Source organism: Salvelinus namaycush, chromosome 30, assembly GCF_016432855.1.
Source record: "Salvelinus namaycush isolate Seneca chromosome 30, SaNama_1.0, whole genome shotgun sequence".
NCBI classification, from domain to species: Eukaryota; Metazoa; Chordata; class Actinopteri; order Salmoniformes; family Salmonidae; genus Salvelinus; species Salvelinus namaycush.
Genome location: NC_052336.1, coordinates 324,127 through 345,338, shown reverse-complemented (window position 1 = coordinate 345,338; position 21,212 = coordinate 324,127). Strand labels below are relative to the sequence as shown.

At 48.6% G+C, this 21,212-nt stretch overlaps 1 protein-coding gene across 5 annotated transcripts; it reads left to right on the top strand.

The window, feature by feature from the left end:
- Nucleotides 1-2,712: 2,712 nt before the first annotated feature.
- Nucleotides 2,713-20,208, top strand: tipin (timeless interacting protein). Of its 5 annotated transcripts, XM_038969546.1 has the most exons (9): nucleotides 2,713-2,781; nucleotides 4,683-4,824; nucleotides 5,077-5,170; nucleotides 9,187-9,262; nucleotides 9,429-9,551; nucleotides 13,377-13,440; nucleotides 13,807-14,073; nucleotides 19,391-19,455; nucleotides 19,648-20,208. In XM_038969546.1, exons 2-9 carry the CDS (start codon nucleotides 4,704-4,706, stop codon nucleotides 20,134-20,136), a joined length of 1,299 nt encoding a protein of 432 aa, XP_038825474.1. In that variant the 5' UTR covers nucleotides 2,713-2,781; nucleotides 4,683-4,703; the 3' UTR covers nucleotides 20,137-20,208. The 5 variants fall into 5 exon arrangements, with proteins under 5 accessions (XP_038825474.1, XP_038825471.1, XP_038825473.1 ...); XM_038969543.1 differs by having other exon boundaries at nucleotides 19,391-20,208; XM_038969545.1 differs by lacking the exon at nucleotides 2,713-2,781 and adding an exon at nucleotides 3,790-4,152 and having other exon boundaries at nucleotides 19,391-20,208.
- The last annotated feature ends 1,004 nt before the right edge of the window (nucleotides 20,209-21,212 follow it).

Sequence of the window (21,212 nt, the reverse complement as noted above, 5' to 3'; positions counted from 1 at the left end):
CCTGCTGCGTGGACGCTTCTAGAACACTGCTGTCTTCCTCATGTTCCTGCTGCGTGGACGCTTCTAGAACACTGCTGTCTTCCTCATGTTCCTGCTGCGTGGACGCTTCTAGAACCCAGCTGTCTTCCTCATGTTCCTGCTGCGTGGACGCTTCTAGAACCCTGCTGTCTTCCTCATGTTCCTGCTGCGTGGATGCTTCTAGAACACTGTCTTCCTCATGTTCCTGCTGCGTGGACGCTTCTAGAAGACTGCTGTCTTCCTCATGTTCCTGCTGCGTGGACATTTCTAGAACACTGCTGTCTTCCTCATGTTCCTGCTGCGTGGACGCTTCTAGAACACTGCTGTCTTCCTCATGTTCCTGCTGCGTGGACGCTTCTAGAACACTGCTGTCTTCCTCATGTTCCTGCTGCGTGGACGCTTCTAGAACCCAGCTGTCTTCCTCATGTTCCTGCTGCGTGGACGCTTCTAGAACACTGCTGTCTTCCTCATGTTCCTGCTGCGTGGACGCTTCTAGAACACTGCTGTCTTCCTCATGTTCCTGCTGCGTGGACAATGATAGCTGTATTTTTTATTACACACAGTTCATCTCTTTTATATACATATTGCAACAGATACAAACTTGGACACCGGACACATTTTAAAATGGAACGATAGCTATTCCATGTTAATAAAGTGTTAGCATGCATTATTATCTGTATCTTGAAAATCTAATTAAATTGCATTAAAGATTGTACAACCTGTTTGGAAACTGTTTGACACCTTACAGGTGTTGTAGAGAGAATTTATTAGAAGAGGAGTCTTCAGCACCTTATATAATAGGCTATACAGTATCTACACTATAGTTTTGTTTGAAACCTTAAGACTAGGCTTTAGCTCAGCAGGATAACATAGTCTTGCAGCAAAATAATATAAATGATCATATTGTAATCAGATTTCCAGATTTCATTAAGCAAGTACTTGTGTATGTGTAAACCTGTAAACAGACAGTATTTATCTGAATGCATTTGCCCACATAACATTTATGAGGGGACAAAGTCTCAAAACCCTGTTTCATCGGAAAACATTCATAGTGAAAGTTAGAAAAGAACAAGCCACAGAAAGCAAGAGCAAGTGACACAAATCTGTCGGGTAAAATTGGTAGGCTTCTCTCAGGTAAGTAAACTTAACAAAAAAAGAAACGTCCCTTTTTCAGGACTCTGTCTTTCAAAGATAATTCGTAAAAATCCAAATAACTTCACAGATCTTCATTTTAAAGGGTTTAAACACTTTCCCATGTTTGTTCAATGAACCATAACCAATGAATGAACATGCACCTGTAGAACAGTCATTAAGACACTAACAGCTTACAGACGGTAGGCAATTAAGGTCGTAGTTATGAAAACTTAGGACACTAAAGAGGCCTTTCACTGACTCTGAAAAACACCAAAAGAAAGACGCCCAGGGTCCCTGCTCATGTGCGTGAACGTGCCTTAAGCATGCTGCAAGGACGCATGACGACTGCAGATGTGGCCAGGGCAATAAATTGCAATGTCCGTACTGTGAGACGCCTAAGACAGCACTCTTCACTGACGAGTTGCGGTTTTGTCTCACCAGGGGTGATCGTCGGATTTGCGTTTATCGTCGAAGGAATGAGCGTTACACCGAGGCCTGTACTCTGGAGCGGGATCGATTTGGAGGTGGAGGGTCCGTCATGGTCTGGGGCGGTGTGTCACAGCATCATCGGACTGAGCTTGATGTCATTGCAGAAAATCTCAATGCTGTGCGTTACAGAGAAGACATCCTCCTCCCTCATGTAGTACCCTTCCTGCAGGCTCATCCTGACATGACCCTCCAGCATGACAATGCCACCAGCCATACTGCTCATTCTGTGCGTGAATTCCTGCAAGACAGGAATGTCAGTGTTCTGCCATGGCCAGCGAAAAGCCCAGATCTCAATCCCATTGAGCACGTCTGGGACCTGCTGGATCTGAGGGTGAGGGCTAGGGCCATTCCCCCCAGAAATGTCTGGGAACTTGCAGGTGCCTTGGTGGGGTAACATCTCACAGCAAGAACTGGCAAATCTGGTGCAGTCCACGAGGAGGAGATGCACTGCAATACTTAATGCAGCTGGTGGCCACACCAGATACCGACTGTTACTTTATTAATACCGACTGTGACTTTATTAAACAACACCATTCACCAGAGTAGCCTGTAATTCTCTGTAGATCAGAGAATGTGTGTAATGTAGATAATTCTGCACATGCGGCAGAAGCTCAGATATGTTGCTATTGGGAAGAGGGTTCCAGAGAATTCGGGAAATGCAGCTTCTCCGTAATTAGTATTCTAATTAACAGAATTGAATATAATAGCATAGTATAACGCTACTCCAATACAAAAAAACACCACATAATTTCAGTTTGATTGTGCGAATGGTCGCATTTCTCTCATGAGGCACGCCACTAGGTAAAATGTGTGCTTTGATTGAAACAGAACAGTTAGTATAGGCCAACAGTTTGTTAAAAGCAGTTACTCTGGTAGCTATGTCTAATAAGGTGGAAATCAACATTTTTTGCCATTACATAGTCCCTTACATGACATTCCAGACATATAGAAGAGAGCAGTGTAACAAAACCCCCTTTTCTATTCCCAACACGAACAGATAGTTTTGACGACACATGATTGGCTCTTGGTACAAGGAAGCAAACAGTTGATTGGTTCATTGCAAAAAACCCGGCAGAAGACAAAAGTGGACAAACAAAAATAACACAGTAGCCACTGGAATAGCAACTGTTCATTTGCCAGGTAAAGTGCCCCAGCTATAGTTCTTCTCCACATACTAACGACGACACTGTCTTATGATGTATTTCCCGCATCACATTGATGGGATGTCGCTTAATTTGTTGAATATTATCAGTTTCCCCGCAACAAACAACAACTAGCTAGCTAGCATAGCAACGAGCTAACGTTACTACGCTATCTACAGTAGGTTACTCATGAAAGCTGGACAAGTTAATTAGTTGCTAGCCAATCTATCTAGAAGCCTGGCTTTTTATTCGGGTTACGACGGTCTGTTTATCTGTGTTGTAAACGTTGATTCCTCACGCTTTGATTTGTGTAGCTAATATTGCACCTAGCTAGCTATGTTAGCTAACTTGGCTAAGTTAGGTCATAGAATGTGAGTAAGTCGGTAAGTTATTAACTAACGTTAGCTAGTAAAACTCAGAATGACACTAGCTGTAAGTCAGGTGCAGAAGCCAGTGTTACAAAATGTATCTTAGTCCTTGATCATGACTCTGTTCCAATACATTACACATAAGTCATTGGACGATAGCGTTTTCTACAAGGGGGAGTTTTAAGATCCCAACGTTCAGTCTGAACATTAACACGCGTCGCTGTTTTGGAAGAATAAGGACCTTATCTTTCATATCAGCGAGAACAATTTGTCAAAATTGAATTGATACGTGCCCTGTTATGGTTAGTGTTCCCCACACGGCCATTTCTCCATGTTACAGCGCTTGTTTACGGAAGACGAGGCAACAATGTGCTAATTAGCCATATACCATGCTCCAACACCTGTGTGGAAGTGTAACTCAGGAAGTGTAGTTTAGTCGGGTAGAGGCACCCATAGCTGTAAAGAACTGTTCAAAACGGCTACAGCAGGTTTTCAAAACTGCAGCAGGAACCCCTGTTTATACTTCTATTGGTCCATTTTGAAGCTATGACTCCGGTAGGCAGAGGCTCTCCAGTACACTAGGTGTCGGTAATACACCATAACGTTGGATGCCGATAAATCCCACAGAAGAAGGAAGCGAGGGGGACAACGGTAGCTAACTATAGCTAGTACACACCGGTAGACAGTGTCCTTCGTCCCTGCCTGTCGGCCACTGTTTTCCTGCAGTTCTGTTAAAGACGGCGAGGGACACAGTGTGTTAGCTTAGCCAGCTTGTCCTAAGGAGGACTCTTGTACACAGGAGGCGAGAGCGACACAGTGTGTTAGCTTAGCCAGCTTGTCCTAAGGAGGACTCTTGTACACAGGAGGCGAGAGCGACACAGTGTGTTAGCTTAGCCAGCTTGTCCTAAGGAGGACTCTTGTACACAGGAGGCGAGAGCGACACAGTGTGCTAGCTAGTAGACAGTGTCGCCCCCTCCTGCTGTGTACTGGAGTAGCTAGCGGTAGGTCGACACCTGTAGACAGAGTCCTTCGCCCCAGTCTGTCGGGCACAGTTTTCTCCGATACACAACAGGCGAGATGCGGGGTCTTGACAGACGACTGTAGGGGGGAGGCAGAATGGCCGACGACTGTAGGGGGGAGGCAGAATGGCCGACGACTGTAGGGGGGAGGCAGAATGGCCGACGACTGTAGGGGGAGGCAGAATGGCCGACGACTGTAGGGGGGAGGCAGAATGTCCGACGACTGTAGGGGGGAGGCACAATGGCCGACGACTGTAGGGGGGAGGCTGAATGGCAGACGACTGTAGGGGGGAGGCAGAATGGCCGACGACTGTAGGGGGGAGGCCGAGAGTTAGGTAAAGTTATGGTAGCTGTATATATATAGCTTCCCTTATTTCTTGTGTGTTTTTGTATATAGTGCTATATATTGATTACTGCATTGTTGGGAAAAGAGTTGTCAAGAAAGGCATTTCACTGTACTAGTGAACATGACAATAAAACGTCCAATGTAATCCCCCTCTTCTTCCTTGCAGGAGCCCAGTGATACATGAACCATGGCTGAGCCAATGGAGAATGGCTTGTTTGACATTCCTGACTATGACAACATAGATGACGAGACCTTTCCTCCTCTGCCCCCTCCCTTCTCACCAGGAGAGGGAGGAGATCCTTTTACAGGTGAGGACAATGACAACTATAGCTCACCAGTACCTAGCCTGGTTCCACATCTGGTTGTGCTATTTTGCTTATGATGATCTGGGACCAGACTACACACTCAATACCCAACACAAACCTGTGTGCCTACAGGTAGACTGATATGACATCATCATTATTATTATATACACAGCTGGGAGACTTCCTGCTTACTGACATCACGGACAATATAATGGGTCGATATACTTTCCATTGATGGCTGTTGATGTTGTTCAGGGGAGGAGGACGGAGAGATCTCCAAGTTGGCCGAAGTCCCTGCTGCCAAGAGGAGAGGCGTCAAGAGACCACAGCCTAAACTGGACTCTCAGAGGTACGTGTGTATTAGCCTGGAGACGGGCAGAAATGAGCGTTTTGGATCAGGAACCTCTACAAGCCAGAATGTTGAATAAAATGATATTGTGGCGTACTTTACCAGTTGTTCGTGTGGCTGGTCCTTTTGATGTTAGAAATGTGAGACAATATATTTCACAGGAAAGTATAATTACATCAACTGTTCAAAGCGCTGGTAGTGTGTTCAGATTTCTATCACGTGAAGCATGTAGCAGAACCATGTAAACAGGCTGGGCTAGTGTGCATGTAGCAGCACCATGTCAACAGGCTGGGCCAGTGTGCATGTAGCAGCACCATGTCAACAGGCTGGGCCAGTGTGCATGCAGCAGAATCATGTAAACAGGCTGGGCTAGTGTGCATGTAGCAGAACCATGTAAACAGGCTGGGCTAGTGTGCATGTAGCAGAACCATGTCAACAGGCTGGGCCAGTGTGCATGCAGCAGAATCATGTAAACAGGCTGGGCTAGTGTGCATGTAGCAGAACCATGTAAACAGGCTGGGCCAGTGTGCATGTAGCAGAACCATGTAAACAGGCTGGGCTAGTGTGCATGTAGCAGAACCATGTAAACAGGCTGGGCCAGTGTGCATGTAGCAGAACCATGTAAACAGGCTGGGCTAGTGTGCATGTAGCAGAACCATGTAAACAGGCTGGGCCAGTGTGCATGTAGCAGAACCATGTAAACAGGCTGGGCCAGTGTGCATGCAGCAGAACCATGTAAACAGGCTGGGCTAGTGTGCATGTAGCAGAACCATGTAAACAGGCTGGGCTAGTGTGCATGTAGCAGAACCATGTAAACAGGCTGGGCTAGTGTGCATGTAGCAGAACCATGTCAACAGGCTGGGCTAGTGTGCATGTAGCAGAACCATGTAAACAGGCTGGGCCAGTGTGCATGTAGCAGAACCATGTCAACAGGCTGGGCTAGTGTGCATGTAGCAGAACCATGTAAACAGGCTGGGCCAGTGTGCATGTAGCAGAACCATGTCAACAGGCTGGGCTAGTGTGCATGTAGCAGAACCATGTAAACAGGCTGGGCCAGTGTGCATGTAGCAGAACCATGTCAACAGGCTGGGCTAGTGTGCATGTAGCAGAACCATGTAAACAGGCTGGGCCAGTGTGCATGTAGCAGAACCATGTAAACAGGCTGGGCTAGTGTGCATGCAGCAGAACCATGTCAACAGGCTGGGCTAGTGTGCATGTAGCAGAACCATGTAAACAGGCTGGGCCAGTGTGCATGTAGCAGAACCATGTCAACAGGCTGGGCTAGTGTGCATGCAGCAGAACCATGTCAACAGGCTGGGCTAGTGTGCATGTAGCAGAACCATGTAAACAGGCTGGGCTAGTGTGCATGTAGCAGAACCATGTAAACAGGCTGGGCCAGTGTGCATGTAGCAGAACCATGTAAACAGGCTGGGCCAGTGTGCATGTAGCAGAACCATGTGAACAGGCTGGGCTAGTGTGCATGTAGCAGAACCATGTAAACAGGCTGGACTAGTGTGCATGTAGCAGAACCATGTAAACAGGCTGGGCTAGTGTGCATGCAGCAGAACCATGTAAACAGGCTGGGCTAGTGTGCATGTAGCAGAACCATGTAAACAGGCTGGGCCAGTGTGCATGTAGCAGAACCATGTCAACAGGCTGGGCTAGTGTGCATGTAGCAGAACCATGTAAACAGGCTGGGCTAGTGTGCATGCAGCACAACCATGTAAACAGGCTGGGCTAGTGTGCATGCAGCAGAACCATGTAAACAGGCTGGGCCAGTGTGCATGCAGCAGAACCATGTAAACAGGCTGGGCCAGTGTGCATGTAGCAGAACCATGTAAACAGACTGGGCCAGTGTGCATGCAGCAGAACCATGTAAACAGACTGGGCTAGTGTGCATGTAGCAGGACCATGTAAACAGACTGGGCTAGTGTGCATGTAGCAGAACCATGTAAACAGGCTGGACTAGTGTGCATGTAGCAGAACCATGTAAACAGGCTGGGCTAGTGTGCATGTAGCAGAACCATGTAAACAGGCTGGACTAGTGTGCATGTAGCAGAACCATGTAAACAGACTGGGCTAGTGTGCATGTAGCAGGACCATGTAAACAGACTGGGCTAGTGTGCATGTAGCAGAACCATGTGAACAGGCTGGGCTAGTGTGCATGTAGCAGAACCATGTAAACAGGCTGGGCCAGTGTGCATGTAGCAGAACCATGTAAACAGACTGGGCCAGTGTGCATGCAGCAGAACCATGTAAACAGGCTGGGCTAGTGTGCATGTAGCAGGACCATGTGAACAGGCTGGGCTAGTGTGCATGTAGCAGAACCATGTAAACAGGCTGGACTAGTGTGCATGTAGCAGAACCATGTAAACAGGCTGGGCTAGTGTGCATGCAGCAGAACCATGTAAACAGGCTGGGCTAGTGTGCATGTAGCAGAACCATGTAAACAGGCTGGGCCAGTGTGCATGTAGCAGAACCATGTCAACAGGCTGGGCTAGTGTGCATGTAGCAGAACCATGTAAACAGGCTGGGCTAGTGTGCATGCAGCACAACCATGTAAACAGGCTGGGCTAGTGTGCATGCAGCAGAACCATGTAAACAGGCTGGGCCAGTGTGCATGCAGCAGAACCATGTAAACAGGCTGGGCCAGTGTGCATGTAGCAGAACCATGTAAACAGACTGGGCCAGTGTGCATGCAGCAGAACCATGTAAACAGACTGGGCTAGTGTGCATGTAGCAGAACCATGTAAACAGGCTGGGCTAGTGTGCATGCAGCACAACCATGTAAACAGGCTGGGCTAGTGTGCATGCAGCAGAACCATGTAAACAGGCTGGGCCAGTGTGCATGCAGCAGAACCATGTAAACAGGCTGGGCCAGTGTGCATGTAGCAGAACCATGTAAACAGACTGGGCCAGTGTGCATGCAGCAGAACCATGTAAACAGACTGGGCTAGTGTGCATGTAGCAGGACCATGTCAACAGACTGGGCTAGTGTGCATGCGTCTCCTCCATGCATCAGGTGAAATATGAACACACAACCAGCGATTTGAACAGTTGTGTAATTCTACTTTCCTGTGGATATACTGAGTACGGTTACATGCACACAATAATGTGATTTTATTATGGATAGTCAAATTTAACGGTTCGATTTAAAAACGTTTACATGTTTTGTAAGAAGAATGATTCCCCTAATAACCCTGTTTCCATGGAGACGTCTGAAAAGGCTACCTGATGTCTCTCTGATAAATGCAGATCATCAGCCAGTCTAAATTAACATTCTACCACAGCGAACATGTTATTTTTTGAGAAGCATATTTGATTCTGAGTTGGGACATTATAAAGTTTGTATTTGAGAACTATTTCTAAAACCCATATATTCAGTTGTTCCGAACTCAATTCACTAAAGAGGGAGGCTCTCGGCTGGTGCCAGAACAGGTGCAGATCAAATACACCACTGGAACGCCGATTAAGGTGTTTACACGTCCTAATAATTTGAAAGATTACTCAGAAAACCAGGTGTTTTAATCGGCGTATGTTTACTTCGATTATGACTTTACGCCGATTTTAAGATAATCAGAGTAATGTGTTTACATGACTAATGCCATACTCGACCTTCTGACATAATCAGTTTAATATCAAAATGTTATTGTGCATGTAAACATAGTCACTGTCTCACGTTCCTACCTGCAAAAGGACCAACCACACAGACAACCGGTAAAGTAAGTTCAAATATAATTTTATTCAACATTTATAGTTTGTACAGGTCGTGAGCGAGAGAGAGAACTTTCCTAATCCAAACGCTCATTTATGCCCGACCATGAAAATCAATGTCTGGTTTTGTAGGGTTTTGGCATATTGTCCCTGTTCTGTAACAATCAAAGGACTTTAAAAAACCACAAAGGTTTTGATGATCAAATCATTGTTGATTCTCTTTGTCTTTGCAGCAACATTGCAGAGCTGCTTGATGTTTGAAGTTCAATAGCCGGTGTTTTTGTGAACATGTTTTACTCCAGGCTGACATCAGAAAGAGGACTTCCGGCTCTTCGCACCCTGTTTGACAACGTTCATTTCAAAGGCAAAGGACATGAGGTAAAGGCCAACAGCAGATTCAAGTATTGTGTCTGTTGGGCAGATGGGTCTATTTTGTCCGTTTTGTTTTACTCAAAGTGAAAGGCATCGATGATTGCCGAAAGGTTACCCAGTTGACTCCCACAGCAGCTAAAGGGTGTGTGGTTGTATGTGTGCTTTCCACCAGGCTGAGGACTTAAAGGTGCTGATGCAGAGGATGGAGAACTGGGCTCACAGGCTGTACCCCAAACTACAGTTTGAAGACTTCATAGACAAACTGGAGACACTTGGCAGCAAGAAAGAAGTCCAGGTCAGAGTGACAGGCCCTTGTTGTTATAACAACATCCAGGTCAGACTGACAGGCCCTTGTTGTTATAACCAACGTCCAGGTCAGACTGACAGGCCCTTGTTGTTATAACAACGTCCAGGTCAGACTGACAGGCCCTTGTTGTTATAACAACGTCCAGGTCAGACTGACAGGCCCTTGTTGTTATAACAACGTCCAGGTCAGACTGACAGGCCCTTGTTGTTATAACAACGTCCAGGTCAGACTGACAGGCCCTTGTTGTTATAACAACGTCCAGGTCAGACTGACAGGCCCTTGTTGTTATAACAACGTCCAGGTCAGACTGACAGGCCCTTGTTGTTATAACAACGTCCAGGTCAGACTGACAGGCCCTTGTTGTTATAACAACGTCCAGGTCAGACTGACAGGCCCTTGTTGTTATAACAACGTCCAGGTCAGACTGACAGGCCCTTGTTGTTATAACAACGTCCAGGTCAGACTGACAGGCCCTTGTTGTTATAACAACGTCCAGGTCAGACTGACAGGCCCTTGTTGTTATAACAACGTCCAGGTCAGACTGACAGGCCCTTGTTGTTATAACAACGTCCAGGTCAGACTGACAGGCCCTTGTTGTTATAACAACGTCCAGGTCAGACTGACAGGCCCTTGTTGTTATAACAACGTCCAGGTCAGACTGACAGGCCCTTGTTGTTATAACAACGTCCAGGTCAGACTGACAGGCCCTTGTTGTTATAACAACGTCCAGGTCAGACTGACAGGCCCTTGTTGTTATAACAACGTCCAGGTCAGACTGACAGGCCCTTGTTGTTATAACAACGTCCAGGTCAGACTGACAGGCCCTTGTTGTTATAACAACGTCCAGGTCAGACTGACAGGCCCTTGTTGTTATAACAACGTCCAGGTCAGACTGACAGGCCCTTGTTGTTATAACAACGTCCAGGTCAGACTGACAGGCCCTTGTTGTTATAACAACGTCCAGGTCAGACTGACAGGCCCTTGTTGTTATAACAACGTCCAGGTCAGACTGACAGGCCCTTGTTGTTATAACAACGTCCAGGTCAGACTGACAGGCCCTTGTTGTTATAACAACGTCCAGGTCAGACTGACAGGCCCTTGTTGTTATAACAACGTCCAGGTCAGACTGACAGGCCCTTGTTGTTATAACAACGTCCAGGTCAGACCGACAGGCCCTTGTTGTTATAACAACGTCCAGGTCAGACCGACAGGCCCTTGTTGTTATAACAACGTCCAGGTCAGACCGACAGGCCCTTGTTGTTATAACAACGTCCAGGTCAGACCGACAGGCCCTTGTTGTTATAACAACGTCCAGGTCAGACCGACAGGCCCTTGTTGTTATAACAACGTCCAGGTCAGACCGACAGGCCCTTGTTGTTATAACAACGTCCAGGTCAGACCGACAGGCCCTTGTTGTTATAACAACGTCCAGGTCAGACCGACAGGCCCTTGTTGTTATAACCAACGTCCAGGTCAGACCGACAGGCCCTTGTTGTGTTGTTATAACCAGCGTCCAGGTCAGACCGACAGGCCCTTGTTGTTATAACCAGCGTCCAGGTCAGACCGACAGGCCCTTGTTGTTATAACCAGCGTCCAGGTCAGACCGACAGGCCCTTGTTGTTATAACCAGCGTCCAGGTCAGACCGACAGGCCCTTGTTGTTATAACCAGCGTCCAGGTCAGACCGACAGGCCCTTGTTGTTATAACCAGCGTCCAGGTCAGACCGACAGGCCCTTGTTGTTATAACCAGCGTCCAGGTCAGACCGACAGGCCCTTGTTGTTATAACAACGTCCAGGTCAGACCGACAGGCCCTTGTTGTTATAACAACGTCCAGGTCAGACTGACAGGCCCTTGTTGTTATAACCAACGTCCAGGTCAGACCGACAGGCCCTTGTTGTTATAACCAACGTCCAGGTCAGACCGACAGGCCCTTGTTGTTATAACCAACGTCCAGGTCAGACCGACAGGCCCTTGTTGTTATAACCAACGTCCAGGTCAGACCGACAGGCCCTTGTTGTTATAACCAACGTCCAGGTCAGACCGACAGGCCCTTGTTGTTATAACCAACGTCCAGGTCAGACCGACAGGCCCTTGTTGTTATAACCAGCGTCCAGGTCAGACCGACAGGCCCTTGTTGTTATAACCAGCGTCCAGGTCAGACCGACAGGCCCTTGTTGTTATAACCAGCGTCCAGGTCAGACCGACAGGCCCTTGTTGTTATAACCAGCGTCCAGGTCAGACCGACAGGCCCTTGTTGTTATAACCAGCGTCCAGGTCAGACCGACAGGCCCTTGTTGTTATAACCAGCGTCCAGGTCAGACCGACAGGCCCTTGTTGTTATAACCAGCGTCCAGGTCAGACCGACAGGCCCTTGTTGTTATAACCAGCGTCCAGGTCAGACCGACAGGCCCTTGTTGTTATAACCAGCGTCCAGGTCAGACCGACAGGCCCTTGTTGTTATAACCAGCGTCCAGGTCAGACCGACAGGCCCTTGTTGTTATAACCAACGTCCAGGTCAGACCGACAGGCCCTTGTTGTTATAACCAACGTCCAGGTCAGACTGACAGGCCCTTTTTGTTATAACCAACGTCCAGGTCAGACTGACAGGCCCTTGTTGTTATAACCAACGTCCAGGTCAGACTGACAGGCCCTTGTTGTTATAACCAACGTCCAGGTCAGACTGACAGGCCCTTGTTGTTATAACCAACGTCCAGGTCAGACTGACAGGCCCTTGTTGTTATAACCAACGTCCAGGTCAGACTGACAGGCCCTTGTTGTTATAACCAACGTCCAGGTCAGACTGACAGGCCCTTGTTGTTATAACCAACGTCCAGGTCAGACTGACAGGCCCTTGTTGTTATAACCAACGTCCAGGTCAGACTGACAGGCCCTTGTTGTTATAACCAACGTCCAGGTCAGACTGACAGGCCCTTGTTGTTATAACCAACGTCCAGGTCAGACTGACAGGCCCTTGTTGTTATAACCAACGTCCAGGTCAGACTGACAGGCCCTTGTTGTTATAACCAACGTCCAGGTCAGACTGACAGGCCCTTGTTGTTATAACCAACGTCCAGGTCAGACTGACAGGCCCTTGTTGTTATAACCAACGTCCAGGTCAGACTGACAGGCCCTTGTTGTTATAACCAACGTCCAGGTCAGACTGACAGGCCCTTGTTGTTATAACCAACGTCCAGGTCAGACTGACAGGCCCTTGTTGTTATAACCAACGTCCAGGTCAGACTGACAGGCCCTTGTTGTTATAACCAACGTCCAGGTCAGACTGACAGGCCCTTGTTGTTATAACCAACGTCCAGGTCAGACTGACAGGCCCTTGTTGTTATAACCAACGTCCAGGTCAGACTGACAGGCCCTTGTTGTTATAACCAACGTCCAGGTCAGACTGACAGGCCCTTGTTGTTATAACCAACGTCCAGGTCAGACTGACAGGCCCTTGTTGTTATAACCAACGTCCAGGTCAGACTGACAGGCCCTTGTTGTTATAACCAACGTCCAGGTCAGACTGACAGGCCCTTGTTGTTATAACCAACGTCCAGGTCAGACTGACAGGCCCTTGTTGTTATAACCAACGTCCAGGTCAGACTGACAGGCCCTTGTTGTTATAACCAACGTCCAGGTCAGACTGACAGGCCCTTGTTGTTATAACCAACGTCCAGGTCAGACTGACAGGCCCTTGTTGTTATAACCAACGTCCAGGTCAGACTGACAGGCCCTTGTTGTTGTAACAACATCCTGAGGTGTGGTGGTGTCAGTGGAAGTAGTAAGGATGTTGATCTGAATGTGTTATTTCTCAGACGTGTCTCAAGCGAATACGGTTGGACATGCCGCTAATACATGAAGACTTCATAGGAGACGACGGTGAGAGACCAACGTCACGAACTACATTTAGTGTCGGAAAGGATTCAGTATGTGTCAAGTGACTCAGAGCGGGAGTGCTGATTTTAGGATCAGTTTTGCCTTGTACACAACAATGAAAAAGATTACACGTACAGGGAGGACCTGATCCTAGATCAGAACTCCTACTCTGAGACGCTTAACACATACAGTCCCAGATCAATAGTAGTAGTGTCTAGAGGTAGATATGACACAGTCCCAGATCAATAGTAGTATTGTCTAGAGGTAGATATGATGTAGATTTGTATTGGTTTCTAGCAGTCATCAAATGATTTTACAAAATGAGATTTGGCATTCAGTATTCTAATTGACCAATCTCCATCGATCCAGGTGAGGACGAAGCCGTGGCGTCGAGAGACGGACGTGACGTCAACCATGACGACCCAGACCCGTTTGGAGACGGGGGTTTCGCTGAAGACCCCCCAGGACTGGTCCCCTCGACCCCAGCCGCTGCCCCCTCCCTGTTCCCTTCCTCCCAGGCTGGCCCGGTCCACTCCACCCCAGCCCCCTCCCTGACAGAGGAACAGCAGAGACGTATAGAACTCAACAAACGGCTTGCCTTAGAGAGAAGACTGGCCCGCATGCAGCATCACACAGGTCAGACACTACATCACACAGGTCAGACACTACATCACACAGGTCAGACACAGGTCAGACACTACATCACACAGGTCAGACACTACATCACACAGGTCAGACACTACATCACACAGGTCAGACACTACATCACACAGGTCAGACACTACAGGTCAGACACTACATCACACAGGTCAGACACAGGTCAGACACTACATCACACAGGTCAGACACAGGTCAGACACTACATCACACAGGTCAGACACTACATCACACAGGTCAGACACTACAACACACAGGTCAGACACTACATCACACAGGTCAGACACTACATCACACAGGTCAGACACTACATCACACAGGTCAGACACTACATCACACAGGTCAGACACTACATCACACAGGTCAGACACTACATCACACAGGTCAGACACTACATCACACAGGTCAGACACTACATCACACAGGTCAGACACAGGTCAGACACTACATCACACAGGTCAGACACAGGTCAGACACTACATCACACAGGTCAGACACTACATCACACAGGTCAGACACTACATCACACAGGTCAGACACTACATCACACAGGTCAGACACTACATCACACAGGTCAGACACTACAACACACAGGTCAGACACTACAACACACAGGTCAGACACTACATCACACAGGTCAGACACTACATCACACAGGTCAGACACAGGTCAGACACTACATCACACAGGTCAGACACTACATCACACAGGTCAGACACAGGTCAGACACTACATCACACAGGTCAGACACTACATCACACAGGTCAGACACTACATCACACAGGTCAGACACTACATCACACAGGTCAGACACTACAGGTCAGACACTACATCACACAGGTCAGACACAGGTCAGACACTACATCACACAGGTCAGACACTACATCACACAGGTCAGACACAGGTCAGACACTACATCACACAGGTCAGACACTACATCACACAGGTCAGACACTACATCACACAGGTCAGACACTACATCACACAGGTCAGACACTACATCACACAGGTCAGACACTACATCACACAGGTCAGACACTACATCACACAGGTCAGACACTACATCACACAGGTCAGACACTACATCACACAGGTCAGACACAGGTCAGACACTACAACACACAGGTCAGACACTACATCACACAGGTCAGACACTACATCACACAGGTCAGACACTACATCACACAGGTCAGACACAGGTCAGACACTACATCACACAGGTCAGACACTACATCACACAGGTCAGACACTACATCACACAGGTCAGACACTACATCACACAGGTCAGACACTACATCACACAGGTCAGACACTACATCACACAGGTCAGACACAGGTCAGACACTACATCACACAGGTCAGACACTACATCACACAGGTCAGACACTACATCACACAGGTCAGACACAGGTCAGACACTACATCACACAGGTCAGACACTACATCACACAGGTCAGACACTACATCACACAGGTCAGACACTACATCACACAGGTCAGACACAGGTCAGACACTACATCACACAGGTCAGACACTACATCACACAGGTCAGACACTACATCACACAGGTCAGACACTACATCACACAGGTCAGGCACTACATCACACAGGTCAGACACTACATCACACAGGTCAGACACTACATCACACAGGTCAGACACAGGTCAGACACTACATCACACAGGTCAGACACTACATCACACAGGTCAGACACTACATCACACAGGTCAGACACTACAACACACAGGTCAGACACTACATCACACAGGTCAGACACTACATCACACAGGTCAGACACTACATCACACAGGTCAGACACTACATCACACAGGTCAGACACTACATCACACAGGTCAGACACAGGTCAGACACTACATCACACAGGTCAGACACTACATCACACAGGTCAGACACTACATCACACAGGTCAGACACTACATCACACAGGTCAGACACTACATCACACAGGTCAGACACAGGTCAGACACTACATCACACAGGTCAGACACTACATCACACAGGTCAGACACTACATCACACAGGTCAGACACTACATCACACAGGTCAGACACTACAGGTCAGACACTACATCACACAGGTCAGACACAGGTCAGACACTACATCACACAGGTCAGACACAGGTCAGACACTACATCACACAGGTCAGACACTACATCACACAGGTCAGACACAGGTCAGACACTACATCACACAGGTCAGACACTACATCACACAGGTCAGACACTACATCACACAGGTCAGACACTACATCACACAGGTCAGACACTACAGGTCAGACACTACATCACACAGGTCAGACACAGGTCAGACACTACATCACACAGGTCAGACACAGGTCAGAAGGTCAGACACTACATCACACAGGTCAGACACTACAATCACACAGGTCAGACACTACATCACACAGGTCAGACACTACATCACACAGGTCAGACACTACATCACACAGGTCAGACACTACATCACACAGGTCAGACACTACATCACACAGGTCAGACACTACATCACACAGGTCAGACACTACATCACACAGGTCAGACACAGGTCAGACACTACATCACACAGGTCAGACACAGGTCAGACACTACATCACACAGGTCAGACACAGGTCAGACACTACATCACACAGGTCAGACACTACATCACACAGGTCAGACACTACATCACACAGGTCAGACACTACATCACACAGGTCAGACACTACATCACACAGGTCAGACACTACAACACACAGGTCAGACACTACAACACACAGGTCAGACACTACATCACACAGGTCAGACACTACATCACACAGGTCAGACACAGGTCAGACACTACATCACACAGGTCAGACACTACATCACACAGGTCAGACACAGGTCAGACACTACATCACACAGGTCAGACACTACATCACACAGGTCAGACACTACATCACACAGGTCAGACACTACATCACACAGGTCAGACACTACAGGTCAGACACTACATCACACAGGTCAGACACAGGTCAGACACTACATCACACAGGTCAGACACTACATCACACAGGTCAGACACAGGTCAGACACTACATCACACAGGTCAGACACTACATCACACAGGTCAGACACTACATCACACAGGTCAGACACTACAACACACAGGTCAGACACTACATCACACAGGTCAGACACTACATCACACAGGTCAGACACTACATCACACAGGTCAGACACTACATCACACAGGTCAGACACAGGTCAGACACTACATCACACAGGTCAGACACTACATCACACAGGTCAGACACTACATCACACAGGTCAGACACTACATCACACAGGTCAGACACTACATCACACAGGTCAGACACTACATCACACAGGTCAGACACAGGTCAGACACTACATCACACAGGTCAGACACTACATCACACAGGTCAGACACTACATCACACAGGTCAGACACAGGTCAGACACTACATCACACAGGTCAGACACTACATCACACAGGTCAGACACTACATCACACAGGTCAGACACTACATCACACAGGTCAGACACTACATCACACAGGTCAGACACTACATCACACAGGTCAGACACAGGTCAGACACTACATCACACAGGTCAGACACTACATCACACAGGTCAGACACTACATCACACAGGTCAGACACTACATCACACAGGTCAGGCACTACATCACACAGGTCAGACACTACATCACACAGGTCAGACACTACATCACACAGGTCAGACACAGGTCAGACACTACATCACACAGGTCAGACACTACATCACACAGGTCAGACACTACAACACACAGGTCAGACACTACATCACACAGGTCAGACACTACATCACACAGGTCAGACACTACATCACACAGGTCAGACACTACATCACACAGGTCAGACACTACATCACACAGGTCAGACACAGGTCAGACACTACATCACACAGGTCAGACACTACATCACACAGGTCAGACACTACATCACACAGGTCAGACACTACATCACACAGGTCAGACACTACATCACACAGGTCAGACACTACATCACACAGGTCAGACACTACATCACACAGGTCAGACACTACATCACACAGGTCAGACACTACATCACACAGGTCAGACACTACATCACACAGGTCAGACACTACATCACACAGGTCAGACACTACATCACACAGGTCAGACACTACATCACACAGGTCAGACACTACATCACACAGGTCAGACACTACATCACACAGGTCAGACAGGTCAGACACTACATCACACAGGTCAGACACTACATCACACAGGTCAGACACTACAACACACAGGTCAGACACTACATCACACAGGTCAGACACTACATCACACAGGTCAGACACTACATCACACAGGTCAGACACAGGTCAGACACTACATCACACAGGTCAGACACTACATCACACAGGTCAGACACTACATCACACAGGTCAGACACAGGTCAGACACTACATCACACAGGTCAGACACTACATCACACAGGTCAAGACACTACATCACACAGGTCAGACACTACATCACACAGGTCAGACACAGGTCAGACACTACATCACACAGGTCAGACACAGGTCAGACACTACATCACACAGGTCAGACACTACATCACACAGGTCAGACAGGTCAGACACTACATCACACAGGTCAGACACTACATCACACAGGTCAGACACTACAACACACAGGTCAGACACTACATCACACAGGTCAGACACTACATCACACAGGTCAGACACTACATCACACAGGTCAGACACAGGTCAGACACTACATCACACAGGTCAGACACTACATCACACAGGTCAGACACTACAACACACAGGTCAGACACAGGTCAGACACTACATCACACAGGTCAGACACTACATCACACAGGTCAGACACTACATCACACAGGTCAGACACTACATCACACAGGTCAGACACTACATCACACTCGGGCGGACATTTTGTACAGTCCAAAACATCTGAACTACCTGACGTTGAGCTTGTGGGTGAGGATCGGCCTGACAATCACTCATCTATTTGGGATGTGAGATGGTTTTGTAGATCAGTGATGCACTGAGCCTGGCTTGTTCAGCTCACCTGAGCCTGGCTTGTTCAGCTCACCTGAGCCTGGCTTGTTCAGCTCACCTGAGCCTGGCTTGTTCAGCTCACCTGAGCCTGGCTTGTTCAGACTGACTAACTTCATGTGCTGCATCGTTGACAATCCAATACATACATTTCCATTTTACCTTTGATGGAGGACAATAAAGTTTCTCTCTCCCTCTCTCAGATGGCTCCCAGGAGATTACCTCCAGCCAGTCAGCAGACGGACCCTCTACCTCCCAGTCCCAGGAGATGGCCACCCAGTCAGCAGACGGACCCTCCACCTCCCAGTCCCAGGAGATGGCCACCCAGTCAGCAGACGGACACTCTACCTCCCAGTCCCAGGAGATGGCCACCCAGTCAGCAGACGGACCATCTACCTCCCAGTCCCAGGAGATGGCCACCCAGTCAGCAGACGGACCATCTACCTCCCAGTCCCAGGAGATGGCCACCCAGTCAGCAGACGGACCCTCCACCTCCCAGTCCCAGGAGATGGCCACCCAGTCAGCAGACGGACCATCTACCTCCCAGTCCCAGGAGATGGCCACCCAGTCAGCAGACGGACCCTCTACCCCCCAGTCCCAGGAGATGGCCTCCACCCAGTCAGCAGACGGACACTCTACCTCCCAGTCCCAGGAGATGGCCACCCAGTCAGCAGACGGACCCTCTACTTCCCAGTCCCAGGAGATGGCCACCCAGTCAGCAGACGGACCCTCCACCAGGTCCTCCTCACACCCCTTCCCCAGCCATCAGCAGGATGGGGAGGATGAAGACCCGGACCAGGGAGACCCAGAGGACAAGGGCCAGAGCAGACCAGACCACCCCAGGGACAGAGCTCTGAACACGGCTTCCCCTGCTGAGGCGGACTCCCTGGTGTGTGAGGGAGCAGTAGCCAGCCCTGTTCCTGAGATGAGCAACGATAGCAGCGACTGAGACACACACGGAGGACAGAACTGCTGACCCCCCCCCCCCCCCACACAGAACCGCTGACCCCCCCACACAACCGCTGACCCCCCCCCCCCCCACACAGAACCGCTGACCCCCCCCCCCCCCACAGAACCGCTGACCCCCCCCCCCCCCACAGAACCGCTGACCCCCCCCCCCCCCCCCCACAGAACCGCTGACCCCCGCCCCCCCACAGAGCCGCTGGCCCCCCCCACAGAACCGCTGGCCCCCCCCACAGAACCGCTGACCCCCCCCCACAGAACCGCTGACCCCCTCCACATCCATGGCTCCAACTGTCATCATACACACTCGTCCAGCACTATGGGACGCTGTCTTCTAGGACTGACAACTCATCTGAGGATGTTTTCTCTCTGTTCAACTAAGTTGATACAAATCTAAACCATGGTCATGTGTTGTCAACCATTTTTACTCGTTAATAAATGTTGCCGTACGGGCCAAACATCCTGTTGTAGAGCTGATGTCCTGTTTCCTTTCCTTGTTGCTCTTCTGAGCAAAACGCCTCTTCACAACTCATCTGAAAACACATCACAACTCATCTGAAAACGCATCACAACTCATCTGAAAACACATCACAACTCATCTGAAAACACATGACAAGCTGTAGAAAACACATGACAAGACGTAGAAAACACATGACAAGACGTAGAAAACACATGACAAGACGTAGAAAACACATGACAAGACGTAGAAAACACATGACAAGACGTAGAAAACACATGACAAGATGTAGAAAACACATGACAAGACGTAGAAAACACATGACAAGCCGGAGAAAACACATGACAAGACGTAGAAAACACATGACAAGATGTAGAAAACACATGACAAGACGTAGAAAACACATGACAAGACGTAGAAAACACATGACAAGACGTAGAAAACACATGACAAGATGTAGAAAACACATGACAAGACGTAGAAAACACATGACAAGACGTAGATAACACATGACAAGCTGTAGAAAACACATGACAAGCCGGAGAAAACACACGACAAGACGTAGAAAACACATGACAAGACGTAGAAAACACACGACAAGACGT

Excerpts from the sequence above, each read along its gene's own strand:
- tipin (XM_038969543.1), top strand. The coding sequence starts at position 4,704 with ATGGCTGAGCCAATGGAGAATGGCTTGTTTGACATTCCTGACTATGAC. Across the intron at positions 5,171-9,186 it reads CCTAAACTGGACTCTCAGAG|GCTGACATCAGAAAGAGGAC; the intron begins GTACGTGTGTAT and ends GTTTTACTCCAG. Across the intron at positions 13,441-13,806 it reads AGACTTCATAGGAGACGACG|GTGAGGACGAAGCCGTGGCG; the intron begins GTGAGAGACCAA and ends CCATCGATCCAG.